The 21,248-nt window shown below is 56.6% G+C and overlaps 1 protein-coding gene across 8 annotated transcripts in view; it reads left to right on the forward strand.

Annotated features, from left to right (window-relative positions):
* Window positions 1-21,108, forward strand: part of Rbfox3 (RNA binding fox-1 homolog 3) — a 421,435-nt gene extending 400,327 nt beyond the window's left edge. For 4 of the 8 annotated variants that reach the window (XM_075989932.1, XM_075989931.1, XM_075989933.1 and 1 more), the window contains 10 exons: window positions 5,262-5,399; window positions 7,272-7,325; window positions 8,082-8,174; window positions 9,422-9,482; window positions 13,772-13,825; window positions 13,933-14,065; window positions 14,495-14,675; window positions 15,682-15,746; window positions 16,747-16,825; window positions 18,279-19,011. In XM_075989932.1, the coding sequence (XP_075846047.1) occupies window positions 5,262-5,399; window positions 7,272-7,325; window positions 8,082-8,174; window positions 9,422-9,482; window positions 13,772-13,825; window positions 13,933-14,065; window positions 14,495-14,675; window positions 15,682-15,746; window positions 16,747-16,825; window positions 18,279-18,323 (903 nt within the window). In that variant the 3' untranslated portion in view covers window positions 18,324-19,011. Of the gene's footprint in view, window positions 1-5,261; window positions 5,400-7,271; window positions 7,326-8,081; window positions 8,175-9,421; window positions 9,483-13,771; window positions 13,826-13,932; window positions 14,066-14,494; window positions 14,676-15,681; window positions 15,747-16,746; window positions 16,826-18,278; window positions 19,012-19,651 lie in introns of those variants that run through there. The other 4 variants (XM_075989935.1, XM_075989930.1, XM_075989937.1 and 1 more) reach the window with 3 other exon arrangements.
* The last annotated feature ends 140 nt before the right edge of the window (window positions 21,109-21,248 follow it).

The raw sequence follows: 21,248 nt of genomic DNA on the forward strand, positions 1-21,248 counted from the left end.
GCCATGTGGTCCAGCTCTTCTCTGCTAGACTTTAGCAGACAACCCCCTCTGACAAACCACTTATAAATAAATGGGGGGGTCCTCTCGTGAGCCGTGGGCCTTCAGCTGGTCAGAAGCAGGTCATTGTCACATATGGCATAAGGAGGGCACAGATAATTTTATAATGCAACAGCAGAAACCAGCACTGAGGCCTCTGGACACCTTGCGGCTACCAGACCGACACAACTACCAGGATCTGAGTCAACTGCTCTGCCCTGCATAACACAGGCCGAGTGCCAGGCTTCGAGGCAGTTCTGCGGTGCAGAGAGGGTGTGACCAGCCCTGTCCTTTGGGTTCCTCTTGTCAAAGGCAGAGATGTCAGGACGCTGGGAGCTGGGGCAAGGACTGGCTGCCAGGGAGCACCGGGAGCAAGCTGAATTTTGAGGCTTGGCACCCAAGGGACATGCTGCCTGTACCAGAGAATATCAGATCCCCGTGGAACATGCCCTCTAGACCGTCCTGATCTCGGTCTCAGCGTTCAGATCCTATAAAGGTATCAGGGTCAAGGTATCAGATCTTCTAAATATGTCTGTTTCACCATGAGGGCAGATCTGTCGATCTGACCTGGAAAGGTAGAAGGTGCTAGACTAGCAAGAGGACATTGAAGACACTGAGGAATGCCCCTCTCTCCAAAAAACCACAGGTGCCTGGGGGCCTCGCTCTCTGACTGAGGAGCACTTACCCACCTTACGAGGGAATTCAGTGAGGACAGGTGTGCTTTGTTCTAAGAATCCAGAAGCTGCTCAGCCCCTCCCTCAGAGGGCTGACCAGTGGCGAAGCCAGCATTTGCTGGCTAGGTCCAGTGTCACCAACCTATCACGTGGACATTCGGAGAACTCTGTCCACCCACTCCAGCCTTTCCCTCAGCAGCCTGAGACTGGGGTTCTCAGGATGGCAGGCAAGTTGCCTCTCAGAGCTTGAGTCTAGAAGTTTCTCCCACCCGACTCAGGACCTCCCTTGAGTTCCCAGGACATGAGCACCAAGTGCCCTGGTGCCTCCCCCACCCCTGCTCTCAGAATGTGCATACACCATCATCCCATGCACCTCATGGACACAGACACACACACACCAAAGGGGCTCCTCTCCCCCAAGAGATTTCCTTCTGCTGATGAGGAGCGTTGGTCCACATTCTCGCCTCACTGGTAGTGACCACTAAGTCAGCTCTAAAAGACTGACCCTGCCCCACGCCAAAGGTGAACCAGGAGGGAGCAGGTGGTCCAACAGCTGGTACAGCTGTGTGGCCTGAACCTGATATATCCAGAAGTCTTGGGAGCATTCCCAGCTCAGAATTGGAGACTCCTGTTCCTGCCAGCTCGGGACTCTTCCCGACAACCCACTGCCCAGACAAGATGCCCAAAGACCCTGAGTAGCGAAGGGATAGCTGACCCTGAGGGACGCAGCCCATCAGCTATCTGTTACTCTCAACAGCCTTGGCCACCAGGGTCCTCAGAAATCCTTAGGCCCGTTTCAACAGTTTTCTCTTTAACCCCAGTGACTTTTACCCATGCTCATTCCTGAGACAGCTGCTCGTTGCCACACAGGAGACCTCTCTGTGGGTCCCATCATCTGGAGATCCCTTCTGATAGGGCCATCTCCACCTGTGATCCCGGCAAGAAGGCTAGAGAGCCCGAAGCTCCTCTAGGTGGATAGAGGCCCACATCTCTCAGCATGCAGGGCCACCTGCTGAAGGCAACACAGAGTGTTCCAGTGAGCTCTACATCATACAAAAGGTTCAGCTCACAGGAAGAGGAAACCCCTCCTCAAGCCCTCATTCATTCACTCAAGGTCACGTGAGTGCCAGGGCTGGGAGGGCTCACACCCAGTCCTTACACTCAAGGAAGCTCTTGGAAAGACTGGTGGACACCTGGAAAATACCGGAACAGGGCTGTAGCTGTTGCTGGCTGTGGGGGTATAATGTGGCTTTTTCCGTCAGGAGGTGAAGCCTTGGGTCCCTGGCTCCTGGGCTGCCCAACGGCAGAGCAAAGGAGGCACATGGGATGAGGAGGAAGGAAAGAAGGTTGAGAGGTACGAGCCCCTGAACCAGGCCCAGTGGCACAGCTCAGCAGCCTAACGGGGGACCAGTCACTGCGGTTAGTCAGCTGCTGACGCCGCATGCAGATGTGCAGCCGGCCAGCAGAGGCGTGGTATGTCACTCAACATCCAAGCTGAAGCACAGAGTCTGGGGTTCTGAAGAACACTCAAGAGAGGAAAGACACCTCCAGGCCACATGCGCAGAACCCCTCCTCCCAAGCCCGTTGACTGTCCACTGGAGTGGCTGGGTCATCGTTCGGATCCTCCGAGGGAGCAGAAGGGACGGAGAGCGGCTACGGAGTGGAATTCCAACAGCTAGTTTAGTTTATGCCACATCAGCCAAGCTTGGCTCCGGACCAGTGATGGGGTGTCCAGGTCCTTCGGCTGCCCAAGGCCCTCATAGTCCCCTCCGTTCGTCCTTCCCAGGCGACTTCTCATCGCTCTGCGCAGAGGCTGGCAGACCCAAGCGACTGGAGTCAGCCTTCTCGACTCTGCCTTGAATGGGTAGAGGAGGGAAAGCAGAAGGGTCTGCCATGCCCGGACCATGATACAGCAGGGGAAAGTCACGAAAGCACAGCCACCAGCATCCTGGGAGAGGTCGGGGGCCTGTGGTGGCTGCTGCTTCTCTGCATCCGAAAACTGCAAGCAAAGGCTGGGAGGGGAGGGAGGGAGAGGAAGGGAGGGAAGGAGGGAGGGCAGGCAGACTCATTACTCAGAAGGAAGGGTCAGCCAGGCTACCCTCACCACTGTGGTAAATGGTAGGAAGGCCTTGCCCCTTGCAATCACAATAAGGGGTTTCTCAACGCACCTAACAATTTTATAGGCGCTGAGTAGGATGGGGAAAACAAAGAAGCCCAGACACCCCAGCTTCAGTAGTGCAGTCTTGTGGTTCCCCCTCTCTGGCCAGCTTGCTTAGGCAGGGATTCCTGAGCTACAGTGGCCACCTGGCGGCGTTCATTGCTGCCCTCTGCTGGTCAGAAGCCATCATTGCAGACACCCTAACAAGGCTGGATTCCTCCAACCCAAGATGATAACTTAATTAGTAGGGACACCTGCAGCTGCCTGCTTCGTGGCTTCCTCGGGGAAAAGGGAAACCACACCTGCCATGAACAGAGTGTGGGGTTCATACCTCAGAAGATCACAGCGCACCCCTGGAGAGTCCGTCAGCTCCTGGGGAGACAGCCTACTGCCCTGTGTTGCCCTACAGAGGTGGACCTGGTGCCTAACAGACCAGACATGCACCCTCCTGCCCACTGTGGCTGTTCCCACTACCTGTGTTTTCCTGCCCAAACCCAGCTCCCTTCATCGGGCTTCTGGGTAGTTAGTGAGCCCCAAACAATAGCTTCCCTGCTTGCCAAGGTCTTCTGACCACCCGGTGCCTCTCAGAGGTACCAGGGTGGGGGGTGCCATGCCTACAGCTCCGATATGGGGCTCAGAAGACACACCTTTACACATTAATAGTTCAGACACAGGCGACTGGTTTGCTGAGCTATACATGGGGCTGTCTACATGAGTAGGAGAGAGGGAAGGGGGACTCCCACAACCATAGCTGTGCCGTGTCCTGACCTCCCGGTGTTTCAAGGCAGAGGTGCATCTGCAGGGCATTCGGATGTGAACTCTGCATCCCCATAAGCCTCCCAGTGCCACCCCAGCTGGTACCTGGCCTCTGGGAGCCATCACTGGCTGCCTAGAGCCTACTTAGAGCCTCTTGACTGGACACGGGACCATGAGGGAATGGTCTGCCTCCTCATAAAGAGGACGGGAAGGCCAAGGAGCCTCTCACCCTGAAGCCCAGAGGCCCACCCCTTGCCCCTGAGATATGGCATGTCTGGGGAACACTGCCCATTTGGGCTCCATCTTTTTCAGCTACGGCACAGACCCAGGCACAGTAGCCTTGGGCAAAGTCTTCCTGACTATCTTGCTTCCAGGAGGCCCATGCCATCAGCATTCCTAGAGTAGAGTGTACCCTGAAACAGCCTGAGAACACCGGCACTTCCTGGAAGCCCGTGGGAAAGGGACACTGTGTCTCTCCCACCAACCGCCCAGCGGCTGCTTCTGCTCCTTAAGCCACAATGGGAACCACAGCCACCAACACTTACCTCAGTACCATTCAGTATCCTCACCTATGCCCCAGAAAGACTCAGAGTTCAATGGATGTATCTGGGAGGTGATCCCTCAAAACCATAGGGGCCAGAGGGCACTGGGGTTGGAAGAAGGCCATTAGAAGGTGTATTCTTAGCCTACTGCTGCCACATGGCTGAGCTCAGGCCCACTGCGCAATAGCAAAAAGGAACCCCAGGGTGGGAACTGGGGCGCCCACCCCCTGTGGTGCTACCTCAGAGCTCCTATTCTGCACACTAAGACTTTGAGGAGGGGTGGAACTGACTGACTAGGTAGACTGACAAGTGTGTGACCTGGCTGTGACATGAGCCCTCAGGCCAGGGCATCCAGATGAGCTCCTCCGTCTTTGTCCAGAGCTGAGGAAGCACTGGCCAGTCTGTCTTCACTGCTGCAGAGAAAGCTGAGGGGGGTCAGGCTGAAGACCAGCCTCCCTGAAGATGTCTGCACAGCCTGGGCCTCAGGCATGCTGCCCCCGGGCTCCCAGTCCTCCTGCATGAGCTATAGCGTGGTGGGCTTGAAACCTGAGTCCTTTCAAGTTCCCTGCCAGTCAGTGTTTAGTCTAAATGAGGACAGACTATGTACAGCTGACCCCAACAACTAGAGCAGCCCCGGGGCAGGGGGTGAGTGAAGCGGCATGGCCGGGTCAGAGGAGCCTTGGGAGTCACTGCATGGCATAGCGTGCCTGGCAGATATCTGTACCCTGGAAGCTGCCCCTAAAACCAATCCGATTCTGACCCCCACTCTCAGAACTTCTTTGAGAGCAACAGAAGTGTGGGGCTAAGAGGCCACTGAGGGTTGAACTCAGTAGAGAGGGCCGTGCTGAGGGAGCTCATAGAAGACCTAGCCAAGGAGCCTGAGCCTGCTCTGGCAGGAGAGAGGTGGTCTCACAGGCTCACAAGGACAGTAAAGGCTGGGCCTCAGGTTGCCATCTGAACCTTGAGAATTGTCTACTGGAGTTCTCTTGAGGATGGCTGGCCCAGGGGTGGGAAAGGTTGGGATGGAGAGAGAGACGGATGGGTGGGCCCGGACAGTCTCCAGGGTCACCTAGCAACCTCGCCTTCTCTCCGCAGCAGGCAGATGAGGCAGCCCAGACGGACAGCCAGCAGCTCCATCCTTCTGACCCCACGGAGAAGCAGCAGCCCAAACGACTACATGTCTCCAACATCCCCTTCCGGTTCAGGGACCCTGACCTGCGGCAAATGTTCGGGGTGAGTGTGCGCACCCCTGCTTCTCTGTCCCCACCCCATCACTGCAGAGAGTCTGCGCCAGGAGATAGAGTCCTTGAATTCTCATCTGAGTCCAACCATCTCTCCCCTGGGGGGTGGGTACCCAAGCTTAGAGTAGAGTTTGGTGAGGGCTGTCTATCAAGCACCATATGATCGACTGGTTCTCACTCCCATGTCACCTGTTTCCCAGGGTCATAGAGTCCCCTAGGCCCCGGAAGCCTGCCTAAAGGCAGATTCTGCTCCCCAGAAGGTGCCTGGAGGTAGATCCTGGCCCCTTGGCCTTACACAGCTGCAGCCTCTCCTGTGTGTCTGGGGCTGACATGGTTCCCCTCTTCCAGGCTGTGTCCTGACTCCCCAAGGGAGGGGCAGCTCTCAAATACAACTGATTGGAGCCAAGCAGGCAGCAATGTCCTTCCCAGGTCCTCTGGGTGTGGTCGTAGATTGTGCCCTGCTGGGCTCCAGAGAGGGCAGTACCCTTGCAACCCCATGCCATGGTGCCCCGAAGGCTTGCCTTGGACCTGGACCAAGCCAAGTGCTGGTGTCTGTGGGTGGTGTGGCCTCCATGAAGCAGAAGGCTGGGGAATACGAGACAGTTTCCTGAACTCCTGGGCCTGCCCTGGCTGCAAAGCACCATGGAGCGTGCCTCTGTTCCTTCTCTCTGTCTCCACCCTTGCCTCAACTCCCCTCTCTCTGTCCAGCACCTGCTCCCTTTCTACCATACAACTAGCAAGTTGGGCCCTGAGCCTCAACCCCTGCTCAGCCTGGGATATGCAGGGCAATGCAGGGTACCTCTGAGAGGCCCTAGTGTGACCCTAGAATTGCATTCCCAATCTTGAGGTGGATCTCGCTGGATTGATGCGGCAGGCATGATTCAGGAGCACCGGATGATGATGCTAACAAGCCCTCTTGATCCGGGGTTTTGGGGGACCCTGACGTTAAGCAGGTGTCACTATAAACAATCTCTGACCGGGGCCCTCACCCTGCACCTACTCACAGGGGTGCTAACAGACAAGTAGAAACCAAGTGTCACATTTCTGGGTTCATAGAGAATGAGGTAAAGGGTTCCCCTCCTCTCAGAACCTGCAGACAGGGCCCTATAGCTATCTTGTCCCCCGGCCCCCAGGCCCTCTTGCCCCGTGTAAGGAATGTGGTAGGTGAGAGACGTCCCCATCAGTTGCTGCCCTCGCTGGTGGTGTGTGGAGATGTGGATCTCAGGTTCATGGTCCCGTACACCACTGAGGCAGACAAGAGGCTGACAGTCTAGACTCCAGGCTCGCTGCAGGGCTGGAAGGGATCAGCAGGAGCCAGAGCAATGTATCCTGCCTGGCAGGGCAATCCTGTACCAGCAGGAGGCCTGGGTTCTAACACACAAGCCTTTTCCACAGCCCAGGGACAAACAGTGCCAAGTCCCAGGAGTCACCGGTATAAGGATCTGAGCCCCCCACATCCAGTCCTATCCCTGATCCCTGGTCCTTGACGCTAATATCTTCCTTCCCCTTGCCAGCTCCCACCCTCTTCCCCATCTCAATGGGGCCTGAAGCTTCCTTATCCCAACCAAGGGTCCTGATCTATCAACTCCACTGCCATTTTCTGGCCCCTACACATGACCCTCCCCTCCTCCACAAGCCCATCCAGGCAAAGGCCTCTCAGCGGATTAAAGATGGCACTAATACCTTGGGCATTCCATCCCGCCCAAGAGGACCCTGGTGCTATGCCCGCGTGCTCCAGAGGAAGAAGGGGAGGGCGTCCCTGGGGTCCTCTTTCCCAGAGTACCTTGGGAGTGGAATGGTTAAGGCTGTTGCTGTCATAACCCCTTTCTCCTGTCTTCCACCCCTCCTCTCTCTGTCTCTGCAGCAATTCGGGAAAATTTTAGACGTGGAGATCATTTTTAACGAGCGGGGCTCCAAGGTGGGTGCCGCACAGAGGCCGCCACCATTACAGCGCGCCGGCTGTAGGTCCCGCCAGGCTAACGTGTGAAATGTGCGTTTCCTTCCTGGAGAGCTTCGCGCCCGCTCGCTCGCTCGCCCGCCCGCCCGCCCGAGGACCCCTGAGCCACACGGGTGCTTGTACTCCCTGCTCTTCTGCCCCCGCCCCCAGCTGTCTGTTGTTGCTGCCAGGCTGCTTCTCCTCTTTCGGGCTGCCAGGACCTCCTGCTTGCACCCCAGAGCCCCACTGCCCCCAGCCCTGGGCCTGGGTCCCCAAGCCCACCCAATCACTCACAAGGAGGCTTGTGGGAGAGGCTGAAGAGTCTGTAGATCGGGAGGGCACCCAGCAAAGAAAAGCTCCGCTCCTCTCTCCAGGAAGACCCTGGACACATACCCTGGGCTCCCAGAGCAAAAGTGGGGGTGCTGTTCCCCATGGAGCCCAGTCTCAGCCCCTCACCCCGAGGTGGGGTTGCAGTGGCAGGCATGGCCCCTGGCCAGGTTAGCGTCTCTTTGGCCTGTCCTGGGAGATGTCAGACCTGGTGGGCTCAGGCTGGGCTCAGGCCCTGCCCTTGCCTGGGGCAATCTCCTAGCGCTGGCACCAAGACAGACTTCCCACACTGGGGGCTCTCCTTCACTCACCTGACTTGCCCCCTCTCTCTCCCTCCCTCTCCCCTTCCCCCCTCCTCTCCTTCCCTTTTCTCATCCTGTCTTCTCCTGTCTGTCCCTCCTCTGCTCACAGGGTTTTGGGTTTGTAACTTTTGAAACTAGCTCAGATGCTGACCGAGCCCGGGAGAAGCTGAATGGGACGATCGTAGAGGGACGGAAAATTGAGGTGCTCAGATAAGTGTGCGGGGGCAGCAGGGCAGGGCAGGGAGGTCCCGGGCAGCATGCCCCACCCCTGGGCCCCCCACCAGCCTGGTGGCTGCTGCCCATCCTACAAAGAGCCCAGCAGGGGTCTCTGGCTGGGAGAGGAGCTGCCCTGAGCCTGACCTCCCAATCATCAGCTTCACGGCTGAGCCTAGCATCGGTCACTCTGGCCACTGGAGGCTTGCGGCTCCCTCTGAGGCCTCTACCCCCTGACTTCCTTCTGTTTTTCCTCCTGGAAGAGCCCTATCCCCATCCACACACAAGAGGCGGGGTCTTAAGGGCTGTGAGCAGCCCTGCCTGTCCCTGACAAAGAGGGTCCTCCCGTCAGGCAGCCTCAGCCGCCACCCTCGTTGAGCAGAAGCGGGAGTGGCAGCAGCTGGCCAAAGGCTAGCAGTGAACAGACACCCCATGTCTGCCCCTTTCCTCCTCGTTGGCTCTTCAGTGTGGCTTCGGGGTCCAGAGCTGGGCTCCCCCAGCAGGCCTGAAGCAGAAGGGGCGATGATTAAAGAGGGGCCTAGAACTGTAGACACTGAAGGAATCCTGACACCCCTGACCCAGCCCAGTGCCCAGTGCCTCTGAGACCTCTGCCCAGGCCTCTAGGCTCATACACAGAGCGCAGAGGATGCGTGCGACCCAGACCTCTTCCTCGGGCGCTGCCTGATTCATTTCTGCCTCCCTTACTTCCATTTGATCCACCTTTGTCCTCTGTGTCATGGCCCCTCCCCCAGACAGTCTGGCTAGGCCTTATGTGTCTGGAAAACAAGACCCGACCCCTGGGTTCTGTCTTTCTAATGCTTCCCTGACCTACCTTGACCCCCCCCCCATCAAAAAGTTCCATGCTGCAGAGAGAGGTCAAAGACCCTGATCCCAGGAAAAGAGTTGCTTGCCCATGGTGGTAGGATCAGCCATCCTGCGCCCACACCCAGGAGGGCTTGGCAGCTGCCTGGAAGAGAATAGCATGGAGCCTTGGCCACCAGTAGGCCTAGGACCATCTCCAAGGGCCCCCGCTTACTGGCAGTGTTGGGCTCTGTTTACTGGAACTGCTTCATGAAAACCACCGTTGTGGGTCAAGGGTCCTGGACCCAGCTAGATAGCAGCTTAGGCGCCTCAGTGGTTTTCCTCCCCAGAGGCCACACCCCAAGGGTAAAACCAGGGTGGCTGCGGGCCTGCAATGAAGTTGACACGCTCATCACTCTCTCTATCTCCGGACAGGTTAATAACGCCACAGCCCGGGTCATGACCAATAAGAAGCCTGGGAACCCATATGCCAATGGTGAGAACCCAGCATGCTTCAGGGACCGGAAGCAGAAGCCTGGGGAAGCTGAGGCAGCTAAAGGCCAGCCTTCCCGGCTCTAAACCACCGCCCTCATCTGGTGTCCCAGCTTTCCCGCTTCTGTCCTGTCAGAGAGGAGTGGTCATCACCCTCCCCACCCACATAGCTGGTGTCTCCCGAGTGTCCACACTGTCCAGTATCCACAGCTCCCAGAGGCCGTATAGAAAGGCAGTGGGGGCAGACAAACCATGGTAACTTCCTGGAAGACTAGAGTTGAGTCTAGAAGGCTCTGTCATCTAGTACACTGTCCTCATTCACAGGACAGGGAAGAAGGGACCAGGGACTTTAGTCAAGCTTCTAGAAATCTCTGGACCCCAATCTTTTCATCTGAGAGACGGGAATGTGGGGGGGCTGGGGTTGTGTCCCCGTTGCAGAGTATTTGCGTGGCATGCACAGAGCCCTGAGCTGCATCCCTCTGCAATGCATGAACCCGTGGGGGTGCTACACGTCTGTAATCCCAGCACTTGCAAAGTAGAGGCAGAAGGATCAGAAGATCAAGGCCTGCTTGGGCCACATGAGACCCTACACTACCTAGAGCTGGGGAATGACACATGGCCTCTCTAAGGAACAAGCAGGGCTGGGGACATAGGTGTCAGTGTTAAGTAGTGAGATGCTAATGATGAAAGCAGCCTGTCCCTTGGACTTCAGCGTCCGCTCCAACTCCCAGCTGGCCTGCACTGTGAGCTAACAATATGGTTGTGAGTACACACACCTGCTAAGTAGCTCGCACCCTTTCCTCCAATCCGCCTGTGCTGGTAGCTGGCTCCACCGAGACTTTTAGGAGATTGTCAGCGAGAGCTCTGCCCTGAGTGTAGCTGGCCATGTAGCAGAGCCTTTTCTAGCTCTGGAGGCCTGCTGGGGAGCAGCGTCTGTAGCTGGAGCTGGGGTACTCACTCATAGACAACACAGAGTGACCCGCCTCTGCACAGAGATAGGGTGGACCACATCTCAGCTGCCCTTGTCTTCAGCGATGGGCGGTATGCAGAGCTGGGGGCCCCACTGGTGCAGAAAGCCTGCCTGCGGCAGAGCCATGGATAGAGCTGGCACATGGTCAGACAGCGTTCAGGGGTCAGAGCTTGGGTGAGAAGGTGTCCTAGTTAGGATGAACACCAGGACCAAAAGCAGCTCCAGGAAGAATTTATTTGCCTTATGCATCCTGATCACGATGCATCCTGTTCACAATCTGTTGCTAAGGGAACCTGGAGGCAGGAAGCGAGGTCCATGGAGGAACACTGCTTTTCGGCTTGCTCACCCCGGCTTTCTCATACACCTGCCTGGGGTGGCACTGCTCAGGTGTGCTGGGCCTTCCATCAATCATTAATCAAGAAAATGTCCCACCGGCTTGCCTACAGGCTAATATGATGGGCTCATTTTCTAGTTAAGGCTCCCTCTTCCCAGATGACTCCAGCTTGTGTCAAATTGGGGACAGAAACTCTAACCAGCACAGATGGGGACTCTGGCCAGTTCCAGCTTAGGACTGGGTATCCAAGACTTCTTCCCGCTTTTGCAAGGATTTGGTTCTCAAAATTCTGAGAACTTGAAGGTGTCCTGGATTGGCCTGAGTCCCTCATGAAGCCTGGCCAACTTGTGCTGGCTGGTGCTTAGCACAGGTGGTAAAAGGGTAGGCTTTTTTCAGGCGAACAAGCTGTGGGGTTTGTGGGTGCTGTGCTTTAAACAGTGGTCATCATGGGGAAAGAGCCCTCCTTGGTGGGGGGGGGGACGACTTATCTTGAAGTCGTGACTCAGACACACTGACCCTACAGCATCCCAGTCAGCCACCAATCTTCATCAATTAAATTGATAAAGCCTTCTTTAATATCTGGACATTCTAATGGCTCAAGAACATGAGCTTGATCCTACACAGGGCCTCGATCATAATCTCCTGATTCTGCAGTTTGGGGTAAATGGGTGCAATGGTCCAGCCATCGTGATCACCTGCCACTGTGTGAGCCACGGGCACCTCAAATGACTCTCTGGACCCTGGACTGGGCTATAGGAGCAGAGTCATGACATGCACTAGAAAGTCTGTTTCCAAGATCAGCAGCCACCCACGCTCAGCGACTGCTCTGTCTGCAGCCACTGCACACGAGCCCTGGCAGGCAAAGGACCTGCTGGCTTCTGTGGCTCCAGAGGGCTTGGGTGGTCCACAGCAGCTGTGCCACAGCCGAGCCCCTTCCCACTCTTTGCTCAAGACCCTTGAGTCCCACCACTGTCTTGGTAGAGCGGGAGAGTTGAGGCGTGTGCTATGCAGAATAAATCCAACCCCAGCCGGCTCCTCGGGGTACTGATGCTGGTGTCAAGAAGTGAGAGAGGCAGAAAGCCCTGCTCCTCGTGCTGTGGGAGAGCTGTGCTTTGGTGCCTCCGTGTGCCAGGCAAGCATCTCAGGGCTTCAGAGAGACAGCCCTGGGATCACTGCAGCATGGTGAGGAGGGGCATTGGCTCGTGAGGGCTTTAACGCTGAGTACTGTGAAGTTCATCATTGGGAATGTTGGGGTCCCTGCTGCAGGAAACAAGCCCACCACGTGGTACCAGGTGCCCTACTTACAGTGGACACAGACAGTTGTCCGGGGGGGGGGGTCCTCGGGCTCTCTGTGAACCTGTGGGGTTCAACTGAAGCAGAGCCAACAGGCAGGTAGACATTCTCAGCTCAGAGTGCCTGGGGTCCCTGAGACAGAATGCAGCCCCTGACTCTCCTCTTCCGGGATGGACCAGAGGAGCCTGGAAAGATGCCTAAGGAGAGTAGGACCCAGAGTGGCTCCAGGGTTCTGCTTCATCACGATCCATCCTGGAAGATGAGATCCTGGGGTACAGTCCCCCAAGTTTCTTCCCTGTTAACCTTAGCTGTCTGGAAGATTCCAGAATCCTGGTCTGTATAGACACAGGTGGGATTCTAGTGCCCTACGGGTGGAAAACGCTTAGTCTCACACAGGTGGATAGCGTGCCTGCACGCTCCACTCAGGTGCCGCTTGTCCGCATGCCCTCCCGTGGGCTGGAAGAATTGGGATTAGGAACTTCACGTGTGGTCTGCTATGGTCCATCACCACCAGCTGACCGGTAGCTCGGGTCCTCGCTGTGCCTCCTCACCAGGATCTGAGTAGACCGAGGAGATGAGCCAATCCTTCCTCACCTACCGTACCTACCGTCGGACCCATAGCCCACTGGAATCCAGCCGGACCCTGCCTCTGGGGACCGCAGGGAAACAGAGCTTTGCTCCTGAATCCCAGTGGGAAAAGAGGACTGTCCACCTGGAAGAAGGGAGCGGTTGGGGGGGGGGGTGCAGAGTCCAGGTGTAGTCCCAGGGAGAAGCGAGAAAACCCATCTGGCTTGATAGTATGGGTTTGAAACCCGCTCTTTCTTCCACACACACACACATTACCAATCTGTGTCTGAGTGTAAAATTGGGAGCTTGTGACACCTGCCCCGTGTATGATGAGAACCTCAGAAGTTAACAACAGTGTTTTTGGCACACACCAAGTACACAGGACCTATCAACCATCATTATTTTAACATGTTAGTGTGTGTATGTGTGTGTACAAGCATGTTGTAGCACCTACAGGAATCAGAGAACAACTTTGAAGACTTGGTTCTCTCCTTCCACCATGTAGGTCTAGGGACTGGAACTCTGGTCACCAGGTTTAGCAGCAAGCACCTTTATCCACTGAGCCATTTTGCTGACCCTGTCACTATTCTCCTAGATCTAATGGCCTTCCTCCCCCTCTTTCCCAGCAACTCTGCAGAAGGACTTGAGACAAGAGGACAGAGGGTGGGGGACCCATCATTCAGGGAAGGGAGCCCCAGGAACCTCAGAGCAGCAGGGAGACTTTCAGGCAGGATGGGAAGAAAGACCCCAACAGTGAATCAGATACAGATATTTTCAACTTGTGTCTCCCTTTTCCATTGTACCCCAAGCATCTAATGCCCCAGGGCAAGCGTGCCCAGGAGCAAGCTGGGGGAGGTCACACTGTAGGGGAACCCCAAGAACCCAGGTGATGGTCTAAAGTGGGGGTGCCTGCTATTATTCCAGTAGCAAGTGGCTGTGGTATGGGGAGAGGGGCCTGGTTGATGACCCACGTCCTCTGCCCATTCCTGGACAGGGTCCTGCTCCTTGCAGAGGCCCAATGTTAATTAATCCCAGAAGGCTTGGCTGTTTACTGCCTTTGGAGGTCCCAGGCATAAGGAGAGGTGGCGGTAGGTTTGGGAAGTCAGTGACTATGTTCTTTCTGTTCTAGGCTGGAAGCTAAACCCCGTAGTAGGGGCAGTGTATGGGCCTGAATTCTATGCAGGTAAAGGTGGGAACAGGGGCAAGTGGGGTGGGCTGAGGCAGGGCAAGTGGAGCTGCAAGCCTTAGCCTCTCCTCACTGTCCTCCTCTCTCCTTTTCCTTTCCTGCAGTGACCAGTTTCCCCTACCCCACCACGGGCACCGCCGTCGCCTACCGGGGTGCACACCTGCGGGGCCGGGGCCGTGCTGTGTATAATACATTTCGAGCTGCACCACCTCCGCCCCCCATTCCGACTTATGGAGCGTGAGTACCTGAAAGGGGGAGGCTGAAGGAAAGCCAGGGGGTGTGGGAGGTAGCCCTGAGCAGCTAAGGGGGCTCAGCTGCCCTTTCAGAACCATGGGGCTGGACAGAATGGTGGGGACCCCAGAGCCCAGCACTGGAACTGCCTGCACCATCAGTATCCCCACCACAAGGGACGTCTCCAGGGCTCACTGGCCTCTGGAGGATCATTTAGAACCACGTGTCATCTGAATGCTAACTAAGGGCATGTGTCAGCCCTTGGGTCCAGCAAGGGCCTTCTGGGAGCCCTCTCTGGACCCTTCCATGGGGTCCTGCCCTCCACTGCTGAAGCGGGAGAAAGGGGAGGCTAGCAGGAGAGGGCTGATGGGCCCCTGGGTTTTGGGAGAAAGGAGCTGACCAGCAAGGGTGTTACTCTATTGTTATACCAAACAGGGCACTGGAGCAAACGCTTGTTAAAATGCCAGTCCCGTGGGCGGGGCTGGCACCGTGCCCCCTCCCTCCTCAGCAGACACCGGAGCCGGCCTACCCCGCCTCTCCAGCGTTCCCACCACTCTCTTGTCCGTTTGCTTCCAGGGTCGTGTATCAGGATGGATTTTATGGTGCTGAGATTTATGTAAGTGTAGCCCTGGGGAGGGAAGGGTGTAAGCCCAACATTCCGTGTGTGCCTGTGAGAAGTCCGTCTGTCCTCATGGCCTCACTCAGACTCGGTGCTTGAGCTTCAGTGCACAGAGATCATGGCCATGTCTAATGACTGTCCCAGTAGCGCTATAAACCTAAGGCACCCTGCCTCATATGGCAGGGGGTTATGTGAAGGGCACTGAGTGGCCCTCTCCCGTTCCTAACCAGGCTAAGGGCGGCAGCCACACCCTTTGCTGGTGTGGAGGTCCTGAAGGATACCAGAGGTAGACCCCGAGTGTCCCTCTCTCTCCCTTTGAGACTGTGCTCATCCCGTTCTGTGCCTGAGACCCTCAGTGAGCATCCCCCACAATAAACCTGTCTGTGCCTTGCCCCTGGGCAGCTACCCATAGTTAACTACCCACTTGTCTAAGGTATATCTGAACCAATCCCTTCAAGGCCCCCTTCATTCTTCCTGGTGTCCAGGACTGTACAGGTCCAGAGTCACCAGTGGGCTTCCTATAACTGACAGCGTTTAGGCCGGAGTGTTGGTGGGTCTGTGGGCTCTTACTGTGTGCCAGGACCAGCATGCAGCCAGAGATACAATTGCTGCAAAATAGTGTGCGCTGAAATTGCAAATGATTGTGAGAACAGACAAGGAAGACAAGGAGGGAGGAGGGAGAGAGGAAGGGAGGGAGGGAGGAAGGAAGGAAGGAAGGAAGGAAGGAAGGAAGGAAGGAAGGAAGGACAAAGGAACAGGCAGCCCTGCTTCATCTTGAACAGTGCAGTCCTCAGACCAGGTTCCCAGGCCAGGACCACCTAAGCCACGCCAGGCCAAGGTGGGAGTGGCAAGTCAGGCACAGGAGGCCTGAGAAGGTCTGCAGTCCCTCCTGAGGGCCTGGCTCTGCTGGCTCTGTGCCTACCTCAGTTTCTCTGGCTCTGCCTCAACCTGAGTGAGCCTCACTGAGTCCACCTGCCATCTCTCCTTCCTCCCTCCCCTGCAGGGAGGCTATGCAGCTTACAGATATGCTCAGCCCGCAGCCGCAGCCGCCGCAGCCTACAGCGACAGGTGAGACAGCGGGCCGCACAGGGGTGCTGGGGGCTCCTAGGAGGATGGGTGCAGACAGACAGGAAACCCCATCCACCACTCAGAACCTGTCCGTGCCTGTGTCTGGTGAATGCAGGGCTAGAAGGATCCAGATTGAGCTCAGAGATCCTTGAACCAGGGAATCCCCGACTGGTTACCTCACTTTGTCTCGTGGAGCAGACATAACACCCAGATCTCAACTCAGGGGTCTCACAGCTCTCAAGAAGAGCTCTCTATGAGGAGGGTGACTTGGGGCCCCTATTTGACCTCTAGAAACAACCCTGGTCCAGTTTGTGTCTGGGAGCAGCCAGCCCTCCCTCTGCCCAGCTGTGGTTGCTCAGGGCAAGTCCTCACTGAGGGCTGAGTCTAATGCTTTTTCCCTCACACTCTTGGCCCTGTAGATTCAGAGCTCCTGTCTGGGCCATAGAGTGGATCTGCCTACAGAAAGCTGGCATGCTTGTCCATATGCCCCCTGTGGCCTGGAGGCTGCCTGCCACCTACTACCCCCTCCCACCATAATGGGCGGGGCCCTCCAATCCTTGCTCTCCTTACAATCTATTGCCCCGCCTTACCACATGTGAAAGGCAGGCAGAGTGACCCAGCCTTGTCCCCTAAGAATTCATCACATCACAAACTAGGTGAGCAGAAGGTCATCTGGGACAGAGTGCCACCTCTTGGGCTGTGGTGTCCCTGGTCCCCATCCCCCGTCTCTCTCTTCTCTCAAACTCTGTACCCTAGTTCTTGCTTGAGGCAGACTCACACGAACGACACCATCCCCTCCCCGCGTCACCAAGCAGAACACATTGGCCACCTAACGAAGGGGGTGTACCGCTAAGTTCCAGAAACTTCCCTCCAAACAGAAAGCAAGGACAGGCAGCTGAGAGGGTCTCATGGGGGACGGAGGGGCCTGGGGGAAGGGCTCTGTCGCCACCCGCTTCAGCTGTCCCTCTCCGGCACCCTCCCCCTCCCTGCTCTTCCCTAGTTATGGCAGAGTCTATGCAGCCACCGATCCCTACCATCACACCATCGGCCCCACAGCAACCTACAGCATCGGAACCATGGTAAGAACAACCGCCCTTAGCGACGAAGACATCCGTCCTGTACTGGGATGGGTGGGACCAGGCTGCAGGCTGAGGCTGAGACCTGCAGCCAGTGCCTTGTTCTGGAGAGCTGAGGAGGAACTTGCCCCAGAGGCAGGTCCAACCCTCCACGATGACCTGACCTCTGAGAAGCATCCTAGTGTTCCAGAACCCAGTGACCACAGTCCTGCCTGCAGGGGCCTGGCAGTTTGGGCAGATGTAACCCGTTCTTCCCTGGGAAGTGTCTGAGGTTAACCTCCCCCTCCCCTTCCCATTCTCACTTGGCAGAGGAACTAAAGGACAGCAACCCTTTCTCACCACACTCTTCCCAGACTGTCCTGAGGCTCCAGGGAAATGGTCTCCAGCAGCTTCATCCACCGTGTTCAGGGTGGAAAAGACTCTAGCAGGGTGGGAGAGTGGGTGGGCTGGTGTGTCTGTGTGCGTGTGTATGTGTGTATGTGTGTGTGTGTATGCCCAGACCCTCTGTACCCCAGTCTGTGTCCAGTGCACACCTTATTCCTGTGCCTTAGATGCCCCCCACCCCAGGGATGTTGTATGTTTCTAGCTTGGCATCCAGCATCAAAGATGAAAACATTTGGGGGGCAGTAAAGAGAGAGAAAGGTGAGGGGCAACATGGATTTTTTTTCCTACCTCCCTTGGTTTTGATTATTCCCTTGGGGATTTTTGTCTTCATTGATTTTTAACAAGCCCCAGACATCCTGAGCAGGCCTGTGGGGCTCTAGCTAAGAGGGTGCTGCAGCCATACAGGAAGAGACCCAGACCCAGGACTGCAACCTGAAGGCCCAGGCTACCCACTCAGCTCAGCCTCAAGGCAGCTAGCTGAGCGCTGTGGTGGACTCATGGGCCCCTCTTGATTATGGCTTATTTTTTCTGGCTTTTTCCTCCTGTGTTTGCTACTTTCTTCCCATTCCCTGCCAAACTTGGGAGGGTGAGAACCAGATTCCTTAGAAACCTCTCTGGCAAGACACAGAGCCGAGCTTAGCAGGCCCTAGGAGCCCAGAAGCAGGTCAGGAACTATGCAGCAGGTGTGCCCCTCAGACTTCAGTGGCTCTGGAGGCCTGTGGGAGCATCCTCACTAGCCCCGTAGGCACGAGGAGGTATCTCCACCAGAGCGCACAGTAGGCCCAGTTGAAGCCCCAAGAAGTGAGCCCAAAGACAGTATAGAAGTCTCCGGGGGGGTGGGAATCATCCCTCCCAGCCCCAAGACCACCACCCAGGAACCAGGCCCCCCAATTGCCATGGTAACCAGAAACCCATTCTTCCCAACGAAATATTATTGGGGAAAAGAAAGTGGGGTTAGCTATTTCTTTCTTTTTCTTTTTCGGTTTTCCTTAATATTTTTTTCTTTTTGATTTTTTCCTCCCAATACCGAAAGATGGTACTGATTGGCTGTTTTTCATCTTTGATGTTGCAGGCTAGCCTCTGCCGAGGAGGGTACAGCCGCTTCACCCCCTACTAGCAAGAGACCCCCCCTCACAGCATTCATGCCACTGCTTATTCCAAACCAAACCCTCCACTCCCAACACCAGACACAGCCACCAGGAGGACAGTGCGCCCCTCCCGGTCAGCGACACGCGCCGCTGACCCCTCTGCGACTCTAAAGTCCGTAGATTTTTACCTCCAGCCAGCTGGTCTCCCCACCCCACCCATGACGGTGTGTGTGTCTCTGACCCTGGTTTTCCTGTATGTCTGAACCTTGGTTTCCTATCTTGACGTTGTTGGTGTTGTACAGCCACTTCAGGTACAGTATGCATACTGCGGGAGCCAGGCCGGGGGGACGGCAGGTCGCCCTACCAGGGCCGTGCCTGTGTCGCAGGGCAACGCGGGCTCTCGGAGCTCCAGAGGTGCCACCAAACCTCGCTCTGAGTCACCTCGGTCAACCCCTGCAGGCCTGGCCACCCCCATGCTTGGTGACTGATAGAGGCCTCGTCAGTGGGTTTCCCGGTGGGAGGGGCCTCCATCCACCTTTCACCGGGAATGTCAGGAGTAGCTGCCCCCTCTGGACTTCCTCTCAGCTGAAGTTAATGTTTCTATTAAAGTTTACTGATTATCCTCCTGTCCAGGGAGTCACGAGCACACTGTTCCGTGTGTATACGGCTGTGGTCACCCCAGCTCTGGGTTTCCTTACAGAAATGTCCCTGCCCCATGGTCACTCTGCATTGGTGGCCCTGGAGACCGTCCCTGAGCCTCACCACCTCCTCAGGCACCTGAAGCTGATGCCTCCAGGTGTTTGTCCTCGACCTACAGAGCCCCTCCCCCAACCATCGCGAGACTCGACATACCCATTGTCGAGGTCCATCCCAGGAGAGGAAAGGGCTCCAGTCATCAGGCCAGGGACATGTGTCCGCTTCCTTCCTCACCCAAGCCTCCATTAGCATGTCTGTGCCTCTGTGGCCCTGGGGACCCACCTAGCTCTACTGTCCAGAGTCCCAGAGAGTATGCCATTTGGCACCTGAGGTCAGGCCGAGAGCTCTGGAGAACTAGCCGGTGCTGGCCCTTCCACTCCGGGGGTTCAGAACCACAAGGCAACCAAAGTTGTTAGCCCCGTTGTAGACAGAGACCTGCTCCCTCTCCTTCCATGATCTCTACCATATCCTACCTGGTCCGCTCATCCCTACAAGATGGTCTGCTTTACGTCTAGCCTGTGGTGGGGCTCCAGAAGCTGTGGGGGAAAGGTTTAGGGGCACTGTGGCTTCAGGTCGGACCCAAGCCCGCAGGCACAGTGGCCCCATGTGCTGCGGCTACCCCTCAGAAACTGCAGCCCTTCCCTTTCTGTTTCTGTTGTAGTGAAACCTTCCACCGTCTCCTTCTCGGACCATGAAGGGCAAAAACAAAAAAACAAAAAAAATCACAAAACAAAAAACAAAACAAAAAAAGATGTTAAGATCCAAGCAGCAACAACAACAACAAAAAATTCCAACCAAACCAAGAGGCATCCAACCAAGTCCAAGTCCAAGTCCACGTCTGGCGTATGCCCGCACCGAGGGAGCTCGTCCCCCAGGGGGCGCCGGAGAGTGGCCTTGCCTGGCTGGCGGTGCAGTAGGGATGCTGCCAGGCGCTGGGGAAGACCTGGAGGGGAAATGTGGCCCGTGGGTGTGGGGCGGGGGGCTCCGGTATCTTACCCAGTCTTCCTTTCCCACCCTGCTCCCCAGGCAGGAGTTCCTAGGGTGGAGCAGGCCCCTGAGAAGGAGCAGCCAGCTGACTTGGGCTATTGCCTGCTGAGCCCTGGAGGGGCTGGAGGCAGGGTCCAAGGGCAGCTTGTCACTCATCCCAGGTCTCCAGCCTGGCCTCACTGAATGTGCTGCCAGTCAGCTGTCCAACCAGCCGCCCTGGGGTCCAACTCCCAATGCAAAGGGCTGACATGGCTCCAGGACTCTGGAGCACCCCATGCTCCCGCTCCCCTATGTGAGAAAAGCTTCCAGCTACAGAGAAGGAAGGAGGCCCAGCCAGCAGGGACCCAGTCCTCATGCTGTCGGCGTGCACAGGGGGGCCCTGGAGCACAGCTTTTGTTTGTAGTGGCAGCCTTCCTGAAGAAGGACCCAACCCTCCTTCCTGCTCCCTCCTGTGGCTCAGTTCTGCTAGGGAGCGGGCGATGACAGATGGGCCAGCCCTGGGCTGCACCTCGAGGCCGGGAGTCAAGGTGCTAGGGTCTGGAGGGCCACGGTCAGAGCAGGACCCATGGGGAAGGCAAGGAATGGGGACGGTCTGGGCTGGCCCCGCCGCAGGGAAGGCCAGCGGGGCTGCAGCCCCTTCGCTCCCTGGGCAGGAATAGTGGGTGTCACAGGAAAGCAGCAGGCCCAGTGGATGGCACAAGGGACAGGTAGCAAGAAGCCCCTGGCAAGGCCGGGACAGGTGGAGTAGGATTAACAGCAAAAAAAATAAAATAACAGAAACCATGGCTCCCGACGCGGCACCACTGTCTCATGACACCTCAAAATAAATCACCTCACTTTCTATCCAGCATCAGCCACCGAAGCTATGGAAACGGAACCCTCCTTTTCTATTCCTGTTGTACATAGCCCTGCGCCTGCCTCCGGCTCTGTCCTCTGTACAGAGCCCCTCGCCTTCTGCTGTTTCGGACCCTTTTCCCACAGCAGCTCGGAACCCTCATCCCAGCCCCTCTCCCAGGACTGCAGCCGAGCCCCAGGCTTCCTTTCTTACCATTCTGTATGCTTCCACGGTGTGATCATTCAAAGTAACAGTATTACTATTAAGATTAATAAAGATTTCTTTCTTCAAACCAGGATGGCTTTTTCTGATTTAGCAGTTCCCTGCACGGGGGGGTGTGGGGGGGAGCACTCAAGGTCTGGGGTTTGGGGCTCAGCCCTAGGATAGGCAGGTGAGAGTGGGGAGGCTGGGGACCCTCTGGGCAAACACCTGGGAC

The sequence above is a fragment of the Microtus pennsylvanicus genome, chromosome 11, assembly GCF_037038515.1.
Source record: "Microtus pennsylvanicus isolate mMicPen1 chromosome 11, mMicPen1.hap1, whole genome shotgun sequence".
Lineage (NCBI taxonomy): Eukaryota > Metazoa > Chordata > Mammalia > Rodentia > Cricetidae > Microtus > Microtus pennsylvanicus.